Below are 13,239 nucleotides of genomic sequence, written 5' to 3' on the forward strand. Positions count from 1 at the left end.
TTTGAATTTGAAAACGATACGATATTAAGCTGAGACACATTTTTCCGGAACATTGCCTCATTCACACATCGCATAGTGCTTACGTTGCATGCAAAGTCGATTTGGGAATAGCCGTATCGAATGAACCCAAACTATATAAAGGAGGAGATAGACAAGCTACTCGTGGTGGGCTTTAATAGCCTAGTGGATAAACTTGCCTTTCCCCATAGTTATTGTGCAAAAGAGAATCAAAAGCTTAGGCCCTATGTAGATTATAGAAAGCTCAATGCAGTGACCATACCGAATCCTTTCCGATCTCATAAATAGATGGACCGCTTGATGATGTAGCCGAACATGAGATGTACTCTTTGTAAACACATGAATGTGGTTTTGAGTAACTTTACTTTTTTAATCGCTCGAGGTTGTGCCACCGATTTTGAATAACTTTACTCTCATTGCCGCTCACACTCCTTGCACATGGTCTACCATGGTGATAAGAGAGTAAGTAGAGTTGCCATATGTTGAATTACTATGGTAGATACTTGAGCATAGCTGTTCTCCCTGTTTCTAGGAAGGAGTGTGGTAAACTAAAGGTTCTATTGCCATGCGAGAAACCTCTCACCATGGATGAAATTTTAGCAACCATGGTACCTCATGTGCTAGGGCTTTCATGGGTGCATCCCCTCCGACGGAAGTATCCACTTGTGCTAGGTATGATGCAAAAAGAGGTGGGTAAACCACATCACAATATCACACATGGTCTTGAATGAAGAGCGAGAGTGGAATTGACGACGTGAAAAGCTTTGCGCGGATCTTGAGGAGGATGGACGGCCCTCAAAAAGTCATCAACGTTGATTTCCTCGCTCCTTGTATGGGACTCAAACCTTCAACCTCCTTGTTGGTAGGATGGTGCCCTAACCACATGCCCACATGGGTTGGTTGTCTAACCCGACACATGATAAAGTGGACAAGTGCATGCAAAAGTAAACTTGGACCTAAAAAGTAAACTACGATGCCATCCAACAGATGCTTGTTGTCACGAAAAGCGCACCCCGAGTTCAACATCGTCGATCTTAGGCCGGTTTCACATCAATTGGTTGGAAGAAAGCTGAACTAGAGCCTCTTCCAAGCGGAAGGTAGTGAACTCTCTATCTTCCACCCTACTAGTGTTCACATAAGGGTGGAGGAGGGAAATGCTATTAAGGGTGGGCCAAAGATGGTGGAGGCATCCCATTGGTTTCTTTTTTGCTATGTCGGGGGTGGAAGCGAGTCTGGGCTAGGGGGGGGGTTCACATCAGGCGGCGGAAGCTCAGGCTTCAGCTCTAACCAATCATAGCTTAGGAAAAAAGGAATGGGGTTCACATCAAGCAATGGAAGAAACAAAAGTTTCTGCCACGTCATGGAAGAAAGAGCTTTTCTTTCTTCCACGCCTTGTTCCGGCCTCCATCCTTACATCTCAGTCTTCATTCACGATCCCGTGTGATATAGTGCTGAGGGTTGGTACTATGCATATTACACAAATAAATCTCCACAACAGAATTTTCTTATTGAAAAGGACCAGAAACTATTTCTATAAGCTCAAATAAATTTGTCACAACAAGGTGACTGGTCAAGACTATGACTGTAGTCAAAGTAAAAGGAGTAAAAAGTATCAAAGTATCAAAAGAGCATCTCTCCAATTTCCAATCTCTCTCCTCTCTCTATCTCGCTCGTGTGCGCGAATCGAAATAATGCTCCATCCAGCTAGAATCGATTCAGTGGGTGCGCTGCTAACCTGCTAAGTCAACCTCTCTCTCTCTCTCTCTCTCTCTCTCTCTCTCTACACATACACGCACACGGCGCAGAGCGCTTTACTCGCTTGCCTCCTGCAGCTGCGGGACTCGGGAGGGCCAAATTTTTGAATCAAAAGCACCGCGCCGCACAAATTAGCTCATTCATTGGGACGGCAGGCCCCAAAGCAGAGTTGTATTAGATCTACAAGGAGGCGGAACATCGCATTGGTTTGTGATCAGGTTAAGCTAGAGAGAGAGAGAGAGAGAGAGAGAGAGCAGAGTATAGAAGTCGACGAGCTGTGAACCCAAGACTTTGCACCATAGAGACAGATGGGTTGCTTATGGTGCGTAAAAAGAACGAAGGGTTCTTCCCAACTAGCACAAGATGATGGTGAGGGGAGAGCTCAACTATCAACAGAGCTACTCACAGGGAGGGGAAAAAGCAAGTATTCATCATCTTCTCCAATATCCCAGTCTACCTCTCCTTCGCATCACATTGGCACCCCTCTTCCTAGAAAGAAAAGGAAAGTGAGATTTGGCTATAGCCTTGTCAAAGGCAAAAGCAAACACCACATGGAGGACTACCATGTGGCTGAATTCAGAGTTGTGAAGCAAAAGGAGCTTGGCCTCTTTGCTATCTTTGATGGCCATCTGGGCCATTCCGTAGCAATCTACCTCCAGCACCATCTCTTTGGCAATATCATCAAACATGTAAGCAATTCGTTCGATTTCTGTAACATCTTTTTATGAGATTGTGTGTCTATGTATGTGTGGAGGGGAACACACAGATAATTATAAATACTTATATATATATATATATATATATATATATATATATATAGAGAGAGAGAGAGAGAGAGAGAGAGAGAGAGAGAGAGAGAGAGAGAGATGCTTCCACCCACTGTGCACCAGTTCGATATTCATCCACAGGATACAGTTTTTACCACGATTTGTTGCATTACATTGTGGAGTATGTGGTAGGTTTATTGTGCTCACATCTTGGGCTCACAGTCTTCACTGACATCAACCACCTTGACAGCTATCTTGTCAGAGTTGGTGCGTATTCTTTGCCGTTAGCGGGGTACCTTAGCGCCTGCTGGCTCCTTCAGAGTAGCGGAGCGGTGTAGATAGTAGATACTCCTTCCTTCGGCTATGGGCATAGGCTTCTATATTTTTTTATCTGAATCAGGGCCATGCCACATGGCATTATGCACCTTGGTCACACTACCTTCTTTCTATATGCCACCTTGATGTCTAGATAGCACCTTTACTGTACTCCTTCAGTTTGTACTTCTGCCACCTTGATGTCTAGATAGTACTCATACTGCACTCCTTTAGTTTGTACTTCCTTTGGCAGATAGGCCGTTGAGCATCCTCAAAGGTCTCTTGTACACAGTATGCAGCTCTTTTTCCCAAAGAGAGAGGAGGGGGGGGGGGGGGGGGGGGGGGGGGGGGGTTGCAAGTTTTACCTTGTAGTCAGTTCTTGTTCCATGCGGACTTATGATCTGACTACGGAGGACCTAGCCAGTATTGAGATGGCCACATGACATCATTTGGGCCAGACTCTAATTGGGCAGATGGTGGGCCTCTCCCCCTCATGCGGCACAATTTGTGAGTGGCTTCAATTTGCACTCGATGGCTCTGAGGGTAGCATCCTGGAGCTTATCTTGCTGGGCCATGGCATCTTCTAGGTACAGCTCTTAGACGAATGTTGTTCCGAGTCTCTCTACAATCGCTCTACTATTGGTTGGGATCCGGCAGTTGGTTTTAGAGCGTTGAACACCCGACTGAAGTTTGATCACCGGCAGTGGATCCCTTGTTTTTAAGTAACTCTTTTCTTTCCATCGCTCCTAGTCCATCTTTCAAGTTGTCTTACTGGCAGTCACCGGGGGCTTGGTTGCCCACCAGGTGTATGCCCCTAGTGACACCCATTTCTAGGATAAAGTACGACTTTGAGATCCCACTACCGAGCGGTTATGTCTCCAACAGTGATTGATCTCTTTGAGTGTGCAAGGCTTTTTTGACAAGATAGAGCATCTTCCTTGCACACCTCAAGTAACTACCACTATGAGGCTTGTAGCTACTAGTCCTGTACTAGTGGCTACTATTCTAGGCAATGGTTAATCTAACCACTACTAGCCACCAATGTGATCTTGGTAGGTTCTAGTTTCATAGTGGAGCAAGTGGCAGTAGCAAGTCGTAGTTGCATATGTACCTTTGATTAATGGTGTACTGTTGAAGATGATGAATGATCCGATTCAAGCATTTACACGCTACCATAACTTCACTCCTGTTGGATCCCTTGGCTTTTGAAAGTTACTGGAAACAAAGCATTCAAGCTCGTAAGAGTCGAAGACTGCCATCATGGTCGCTTTCCAAATGGTTGGCACTCAATTGCCGATCCGAGGGAAAGGTAGGTATCTTGATTAGTTGATCACCTACGCCAGAGTAGAATTGGGAGTCGGGACCAATCTCCCCACTCCTCGATGATGAAAGATCCATCATGCACTTCCTCGTGTTGTACATTGACCAAGTTTTAGTCAGATCCATAGTGACATAAAAAACCGTTTTGGCCCTCCGAAACCTCGAAACGGCGAAACAGCCGAAACATCTTGGCGAAACTGGCGAAACAAGCCCCCCCCCCCCCCCTTTGACCAGTTGACCTCAAACCATGTACCAAAGCCGTATACAACGGCTGCCTTAAAAAATTGATAGGTTTTTTGACCCTCACGCACATCTAGATTATGTATATTCAATGTCTTAACAAGTGAATTTGTATATATATTCAATGTATAATTGTAGGTACATGCATGTAAAACGAAACGTGTGTTTCACTTTCTTTGAGCTTCGAAACGAAATGTTTCAAAAACCTCGAAACCCCAAAATGCACAAAACCGCGAAACGTTTCATGTCACACTAGTCAAATCCATCACCCCTCTCCATAATGTCAAAGAGTCTGGACATGTAGCAAGGCTAAGTTGAGGTAGATGAAGGAAAACCTTCAAATCTGTCCACGGACAAAATCAGCTCCAAATAGGTGAAAGACGCAAAAAAAAACAGCAAACTGTCTCTTTTTGTCGTGAAAATTCAGCGCCAAAAACTTGCACAAATCACCAATCCGATTTGAGAGCACACCGTGGCTCTAATACCATGTCAAAGGTGTAGTGGAAAAGGATGAATCGGGTGACAATCTCGTTTGCAAACCTCCTCTCGAGACCGGGCAGCCACCGGATCTTGGATCTATTGCGATAGATCTCCTTGTATACAAACTCCTAACACGAACCGCCCACCAAATGGGCACGATAATCACTTGTAGGCATGCACACTCCTGTGTAGGGTGCCCACGCAGTGGGGAGAGGAAATAGTGAATCTGATACCATGTCTGGGTACAAAAGAACTAGAACAAAGATATTACTATGAGAATCCATCCTCATCTGCACTCTGGATGTCGAGAGAGTATGGCTCGAATCATCTGATGTAGTCTCCGTTGATGCTGTGTAGCCCCTCTTTCAATCATGGCTGTCTGGATCTCCGTAGCTTCAGTGCTCGGTCGATGAGAGTGCTGGTAGTGGTTGAAGGAGTGTGGGCCGAGCTCTGCAGTGATGGCTGCTCCTCTGGCTGTCCCATATCTAGTGAAAAGAAATTTGTAATCTGTCTCTGGGACTCTCTCTCTCTCTAGAATAACAGGTCTTAAGTTCAACTCTCCTCGTCGGATAGATCTTTAAGGTCTCTTGGGATAGTTTCCTACGACGTTAAAATTCTCTTCTTCTTCTTCTAGCTCTCCCCAGTAAAGCGTCTCTATATCTGTGTAACTCAAGTAGATAAAGCCCAATACATCTCTGATCCTCATAACTCATGACCCTAGAGAAAGGACCGAAACCCTCTCTGAATAAACAGTGGAAAGGGAGATCGATGCCAAAAAACCCGAGAGAGAGAGAGAGAGAGAGAGAAAGAAAAAAGAAAGAAAGATTTTTAACGTCTATGTCAGGCCGAAATCGGCCTATGAGACAAATCAAATGTACATGGTGTGTATGTCATCCGTCTATCGGAAAGACAAATGAAACAAAACTGATACAAAACTGAACTGAATGTAGGTAGGTAGGGGAGTATCTGAGGAGGGATGGAGCTCTATCTCTAGGGGTATATGCATGTCTATATGCTCAAGGTAGTACAATCATGAGAATGAGAATGCATCAAGCTATCTAGCTCCATCCTGTACAAATGGGGGGATGTAAGATGTGGTACATGGGCGGGGCTGGTGCCAAGGCTACCCGGATGAAAGCTGTCGGGTCGGCCCTCATCTGAGCTACTCGCTCCTCAGTGGCACGGCGCTCTTGGGCTCGGATCTCCTCGATCTGTCGGTGGTGGGAGCTCGCGCCCCTGTAGCCTGTGACTCGTGGTCGTCGTCTAGCTCGGCTCACCTCCGCCTGTGGGAGTGTCACTCCCCTCTGAGTGTCTGGTGAGGGAGGGGCGGCAATCCTCTGAAAGAAGTCTGTGAGCTGCGACTGTCTCCCCTCTGTCTGTGTAGCTGTGCGTGGCTGTAGTAGTGTGTCCCGATGGCTCTGTATCTCTAGTAAGAAGCGTCCGAGCTGTCTCTGATCTCGAGAGTCCATGATCTCTCGGAGAGTGGGCTGTTCTCTGAATAAGGCCTCATACCTGCCTCTGATCTCAGTGTATGCTCTGCATCTACATACAAAGTGCTCCTCACTCTCCACCTCCTCTGTGCAGGCTCTGCAGACTCGCTCCTCCCTGGGAACACCAGTATGTCTCCCGATCTCAATCTCTAACCTGTGTGAAGCCACTCTCAGCTGACCAATCGCCACCCGTGAGCTATGTGGCATATATGTGTCCATATAGCGTGGTCTCTGTATGAACCCCCCAGACAGTATGGTGAGAAACTGGTCTCTGTAATCTGACATCCTCGTCCCCAAGCCAGGTGACTCCCAGACTCTCCTGGTGTATAGCTGCCACAGATCCTGTCTCAATACCAAGTTCCTCTCACTGCGAGAGAGGTGAACAGATGGTGAGTGGGGGTCGTACTGGAATGGTGGTAGGCTCTCCATGTCAAGACCGTGTCCCTCAAACCATGCTCTGACCTGTGAGTACCATGCTCTCTCATGCCCACTCTCTGATAGCTGTATAGCTGCCTCAAATGCTCTACGAGTAAGTCTGTTAGGAGGTAGCTCTCTCATCCTCTGGATGAAGCAGACTGTCTGGAATAGTGCCTCTACAGCCATAGGTGGTGTGGCGAGCTCGGCTCTAATAATGTCATGTGGCACTGTCTTCTTGCTGCGGAGCAAGCGTGAGATCATACATACCTGTGGCCTCTCAAGCTGTGTCCACTGGTCAGCTGTCAATCCTGGTGCCCATACTGCCGCCGAGTACATCAGGGCCGGGGTGACTAAGGTGTCGAAAAGCCACCCCTTCGTGCGGGGCTCCTGAAAGTGTGCCTGGTGGCATCTCCGCTCTAGCATGGTCAGAGCTGCATATCCTCGGGTGAGCCTGTGAGCAGCAGCCTGCCTCATAGTGAAGGGTCCTGGTAGGCTGGTGAATGTGATGCCAAGGTAGACATAGGAGGTGACTACATCAACCTGTCCTCCTGCTGCTGTGAAGGTGGCAGCGCTCCTCACTGCACTGGATGTGTGAAAGATCATGACCTTGGTTTTGCCAAGGTTCACGGTCAACCCCCTGTGTGTGCTGAATTCGTCCAAGGCCTCAAGATGGCGTTGCAAGCCCTCGGGTGACTCTGAAATCAACACAATATCATCAGCATATAACATGATGTGGACCGGAGTACCTGCCAAGTCGCTCCCCTCTCCCCCTGCTCGTAGTATGTAGTCGGAGATCTCGTCGATGTAGAGCCCAAAGAGTGTCGGGGAGAGTGGGCATCCTTGCTTAACACCAATGGTGCTAGCAATGGTCTCTGAAAAGCCGCTGGGCAACGAACTCGACCCGTCACCCTCTCGTAGAGAGTATATATGGCCCAAATCATCTCTGTTGGTACCCCAATGCTGTGAAGGCGCTGGAAGAGTCTCTCGCGTGGGACTGTGTCAAAGGCCTTGCGGAAATCCACAAAGCAGCAGTAAAGCCTCTTCTTCCGCGCCTTTGCCCCATCAATGAGGCAGCGCAGAACGAAGATGTGATCAGTGGTGGAGAAAGCTCGTTTGAAACCTGCCTGGCCTGGAGCTCGTAAACCCTCGGTCTCTGCGTAGCAGCTGAGCTGTGCCTCAAGTACTGCTCCATATAGCTTGGCCATCGTGTGGCCAATCATGATAGTCCTGTAGTTCCCTGGGTCAAGGGTGTCGCCAGATTTGTGGATAGGCACTATGGTGTGCTGTGTCCACTCCTCTGGGAAGCCCTCCCCTATAGCCCGGTTGAAGACATGTGCAATCAACGGGGCTATAGTGGAGGCCGCATAAATGATGTGCTCACTCTGTAATCCAGTATGGTCAGCTGATCGTCTGTGCTGCATGCGGCGTATGGCCCTCTCTACCATCTCTGCTGTAAAGAAGGAGCACGTGGGGCGTGGCCCGTGTGGCTGTGGGATAGGAGGCTGCCCTGGCACCTCATAAAGGCGCTCTGCATAATCATGCCTTATCTTTGGATCCTCAATAGCTGTAGTCGGACGTGGCTCGCGCAGGGTGCGCCAAGCCGTCGCGCTATCTATGCTCATGAATAGGCGGTATAGCTCAAGCTCCTGTGCCTCTTCGAATGCTCGCCGCTTTTGGCGTGTCAGCGTCTTCATATGTCGTCTGGCCTCTCTCTCTGTGATCTCTCCTAAGGCTCGCCGTGCATGGAGGTGTCGATATAACTCTCTGCACTCATCATCATACCAGCGGTTCTGAGGCATAGTCCCGGGGGGGGGAGTGCGTCCTGTGTGAGTGGTGTGTGGAAAAGAGCTAATAGCTGAAGTGTGGAGAACGGAAGAGATATGTGATGTGAGAACTGAGAGTGGTGTGGATGGGTGGAGGAGGCATAGGCCATGCTCGACCTCGGCCGAGTAAAGAGAGGCTAGCTCATGTGTGAAATGGATGGTGGTGTGTGGAGTGTGTGCTGTGGAGCTGTGTGGGATGGTATCTCCGGTGATGGAGAAAGAGAGGTATGTGTGGTCGGCTCCGATGGGTATGGGTGGAATGGTGAAGGATGTGATAAGGTGTGTAGCCTCCCTGGGTCCCAGAATATAGTCGACTGTACTCCCCCCTCCCTCTGTAACTCCATGTGGCATACAAGTCAGGCCCCCTGAGGTGGGTCACTGGGCCATCCCGTTATAAATAACGAGACGGTGCTGGGAGCCAAGTCGAAGTAGGTGTCGTCCATAGGCTGTGACTGGAGCTCTGTCTGCTGTATCTCTCATAGTAGCCTCCTCATCTAGAGTGTGTAGTGCCTCTGGGTCCTCGTGGTCATATGCCTCACACTGCTCACTGCGCGTACGAGCATTGAAGTCTCCCATAAGGAAGACTTCACCCAGTGTAGAGTACTCCATAATCTCCTCCGTGAGGCATGCGTACGGTGACTCCTGTCACGAGGACGTGGCAATTGCTAACCTTAGTTGTTGGTTTCTTCCAATGATTTTTGTTTTATTTTTGAGACCCTCTTTTTGAAGTTGCAAATGGTCGGACATTGTATGGCCAATGTGAACGGTAGATTCACCCGCAGACGGGAAGTGGTCGGCACTGGAATTCGTATGGTAAGAGGATGTCTAGGCTCAGAGCAAGATCATATAGGTCCCCCCGTCGCACTTAGCAAGTTGGTGGATACTAGGAAGTGAACTCAATTAAGGCGTAAAGTCAAGGTGGGACTTCCAACAAAAAGTATCCGACAGTTGGGCCACATTGCATTTTTGGATGCGGTCCCAATGAGGATAGATGGTCAGAAGACCAGCGGGAGCCCGACGGAAGCATCTCCTAAAATTTAGGGAACTGCTATTTTGGGCCACGAAATGTGTTCGCGTCATTACCTTCGGTATGACTAGGGGAACACTTTACAACTCTGCCGCGAAGTCAACTGACGCACCAGTTGAGATATTTTTAAGCAGGAAACCCAATGCAGGGAAATTGCATGTATGAGTGCCAAGTGGCACTTTGTGGTCAATTTACCAAGTTTGGGAGAAGAGAACTCGTAACTGACTTTGGAGAGCAGTTTTGGAGGCTGTTAACGCTGATTTTCAGCCATTTCTCTCCATTTTTGAGCTTCCCATGACTTTGCCTAGGTCCAAGGAGCTCATTTTCAGCATTGGAAGGCATCAGATGCGTGTTTACAGGGCTGTTTTACTGCGTTTTCAGCGATACGCAGGTTTTGGCAGCCATGGAAATCTTCCCCTTTTTGCATCTATTTGTTCACAGATGCATTACAGGTTAAGGGCAGAAGAGGGGGCGCTCGATTTATGCTGGGAGGATGCTTCATTGAGAACCTGTCACAGGTTAAGAGCTATGGAGTGCTTTCTTTCCCTCTATGTACAGTATGGTGACGGGAGTGATGCCCCGCACGCTACATACTGCTCTCTTTCTCCCCTACGTGCAGTTATGTGATGCCCCACAAGAGGGCTACTCATTTGACTGATGTACAGTTGTGTGGGTTCATGCTTTTGTGCTGAGGCAAGAGCCTCCTTGAGCAGGAACAGGGGTAACTAACTGCTGCTCCAAAGCAGGCACTGGTGAGGGTCATAACCTCATCGTACAGGTGCAAAATCAGCGCTGTGTATGCGCTGTAATTTGACTGTTTTTCAGCCATATGGATGCCAGGATCATTGGGAATCGTGTCCCACTGGCAAAGGACAGTTAGGGGACTGTTTGGGGCTGAAAACAGGGCAAAAACCAGTAAATACAGCGTGCTGAATTTACTGTTTTTGGACAGGAATCAGAGGGTATACGTCAGTGCAAGCGAGTTCCAGCAGGGGAATGGGTTTCGCGCAAGTTTTGGGGCTGTTATGCTGCCGAAATTTGGCCAAATCAAATGGTATCTAGGTCGATACACGTGAAGGATTCCCAGGACCTTACCTTGTAATTTACCCTCCTAAAGAATAAAGAAATACCGAAAGGGGCGCCAATTTTGGGGCCTACAGGTTGTCGGCGTATGCTCGGAGCATTCTAGCTTCCGAGCCGTGTGTGTGATGAAGTGTTAACTCCCGTCGCAGGTTCTCTTTGCAAAGTGCTCTGTGTGTGTGTATAAAGTAAAGAATTTCGGGTGAAAGCCAACGCCTACCGCCCCACCACGGGCCGGTTTCATGGTTCCATTGCCGGGATATCAATCACTTTTTCCTCAAAGAGTGAGCCTGGATTGTTCAGGGTAAAGACACACAGTGCATGAACACGGGGATTACACTATGGCCGACAAAGGGAAGCGCATTATGGAAGAGGGTTCCTCTTCACAGGACAAACAGAAATTCCGCATGTTCGCCCTGCCAAAAAGTGGTCAAATTAGGGCTGATTTTCTGCTGCGTTTTAGGGTTTGCAAGTATGAACCAAGATGAGATAGGGAGAGGTCTCACGGTGGTAGATTGGCCACTTGATCTTCTGCGGGAGTGATGTGGGTCTGCCAGGTGACATGCTGCTTGCCGATTCTCTGAGGCGATTGCTTGGATTCTATGACGCATTGGTAAATCATCTTGAAATTTGAGCTTGCTTGGTCGTGGGTGGTACGTTAGGTTGTGGAATTATGTTCGTTTGCAGAGGCAAGAGCCTTTTGCAACACGTAAAAGTTAAGGGACAGGTTGCAAGATGCTATGGTGAAGTTCAAGAACTATCCACCTATGGATGCAAAGTGGATGGAAGAGCATGAACTGTCAGAGTCACCAAATGTATTGCAACTTTACCTTGAGGCCTTTGGGTTACAACTTACGTATGCCCCAACCCAATGTTTGCAAAGGAGGGGTAATGATAGAGCTAGCACATCAAATGTACTCATGGATTCAGTGCAACAGCAGTGTACAGTTTGACAAAAGTATGAAGGTCTCATTAAGTCATTTGTACATATGTTTTGACAGTCTTTCTTGCGGATACATGCGATGATAAAAGAGTGCTAACAACACAAGATCATCTATGGCATGTATTTATGGTATGCAATCGAGGACGTTTGCGATTTCAAGAGGGGGGTATGTCACGAGGACGTGGCAATTGCTAACCTTAGTTGTTGGTTTCTTCCAATGATTTTTGTTTTATTTTTGAGACCCTCTTTTTGAAGTTGCAAATGGTCGGACATTGTATGGCCAATGTGAACGGTAGATTCACCCGCAGACGGGAAGTGGTCGGCACTGGAATTCGTATGGTAAGAGGATGTCTAGGCTCAGAGCAAGATCATATAGGTCCCCCCGTCGCACTTAGCAAGTTGGTGGATACTAGGAAGTGAACTCAATTAAGGCGTAAAGTCAAGGTGGGACTTCCAACAAAAAGTACCCGACAGTTGGGCCACATTGCATTTTTGGATGCGGTCCCAATGAGGATAGATGGTCAGAAGACCAGCGGGAGCCCGACGGAAGCATTTCCTAAAATTTAGGGAACTGCTATTTTGGGCCACGAAATGTGTTCGCGTCATTACCTTCGGTATGACTAGGGGAACACTTTACAACTCTGCCGCGAAATCAACTGACGCACCAGTTGAGATATTTTTAAGCAGGAAACCCAATGCGGGGAAATTGCATGTATGAGTGTCAAGTGGCACTTTGTGGTCAATTTACCAAGTTTGGGAGAAGAGAACTCGTAACTGACTTTGGAGAGCAGTTTTGGAGGCTGTTAACGCTGATTTTCAGCCATTTCTCTCCATTTTTGAGCTTCTCATGACTTTGCTTAGGTCCAAGGAGCTCATTTTCAGCATTGGAAGGCATCAGATGCGTGTTTACAGGGCTGTTTTGCTGCGTTTTCAGCGATACGCAGGTTTTGGCAGCCATGGAAATCTTCCCCTTTTTGCATCTATTTGTTCACAGATGCATTACAGGTTAAGGGCAGAAGAGGGGGCGCTCGATTTATGCTGGGAGGATGCTTCATTGAGAACCTGTCACAGGTTAAGAGCTATGGAGTGCTTTCTTTCCCTCTATGTACAGTATGGTGACGGGAGTGATGCCCCACACGCTACATACTGCTCTCTTTCTCCCCTACGTGCAGTTATGTGATGCCCCACAAGAGGGCTACTCATTTGACTGATGTACAGTTGTGTGGGTTCATGCTTTTGTGCTGAGGCAAGAGCCTCCTTGAGCAGGAACAAGGGTAGCTAACTGCTGCTCCAAAGCAGGCACTGGTGAGGGTCATAACCTCATCGTACAGGTGCAAAATCAGCGCTGTGTATGCGCTGTAATTTGACTGTTTTTCAGCCATACGGATGCCAGGATCATTGGGAATCGTGCCCCACTGGCAAAGGACAGTTAGGGGACTGTTTGGGGCTGAAAACAGGGCAAAAACCAGTAAATACAGCGTGCTGAATTTACTGTTTTTGGACAGGAATCAGAGGGTATACGTCAGTGCAAGCGAGTTCCAGCAAGGGAATGGGTTTCGCGCAA

The 13,239-nt window shown here is 48.0% G+C and overlaps 1 protein-coding gene across 1 annotated transcript in view; it reads left to right on the top strand.

Annotated features, from left to right (window-relative positions):
• The first annotated feature begins 1,730 nt into the window (after positions 1–1,730).
• Positions 1,731–13,239, top strand: part of LOC147459156 (putative protein phosphatase 2C 9) — a 29,335-nt gene continuing 17,826 nt past the window's right edge. The window contains exon 1 of the mRNA XM_086510486.1: positions 1,731–2,462. Coding sequence (XP_086366612.1) covers positions 2,082–2,462 — 381 coding nt within the window. The 5' untranslated portion in view covers positions 1,731–2,081. The remainder of the gene's footprint in view (positions 2,463–13,239) is intronic.

The sequence above is a fragment of the Adiantum capillus-veneris genome, chromosome 4 (genome assembly GCF_014529385.1).
Source record: "Adiantum capillus-veneris isolate H3 chromosome 4, ASM1452938v2, whole genome shotgun sequence".
Classification (NCBI taxonomy): domain Eukaryota; kingdom Viridiplantae; phylum Streptophyta; class Polypodiopsida; order Polypodiales; family Pteridaceae; genus Adiantum; species Adiantum capillus-veneris.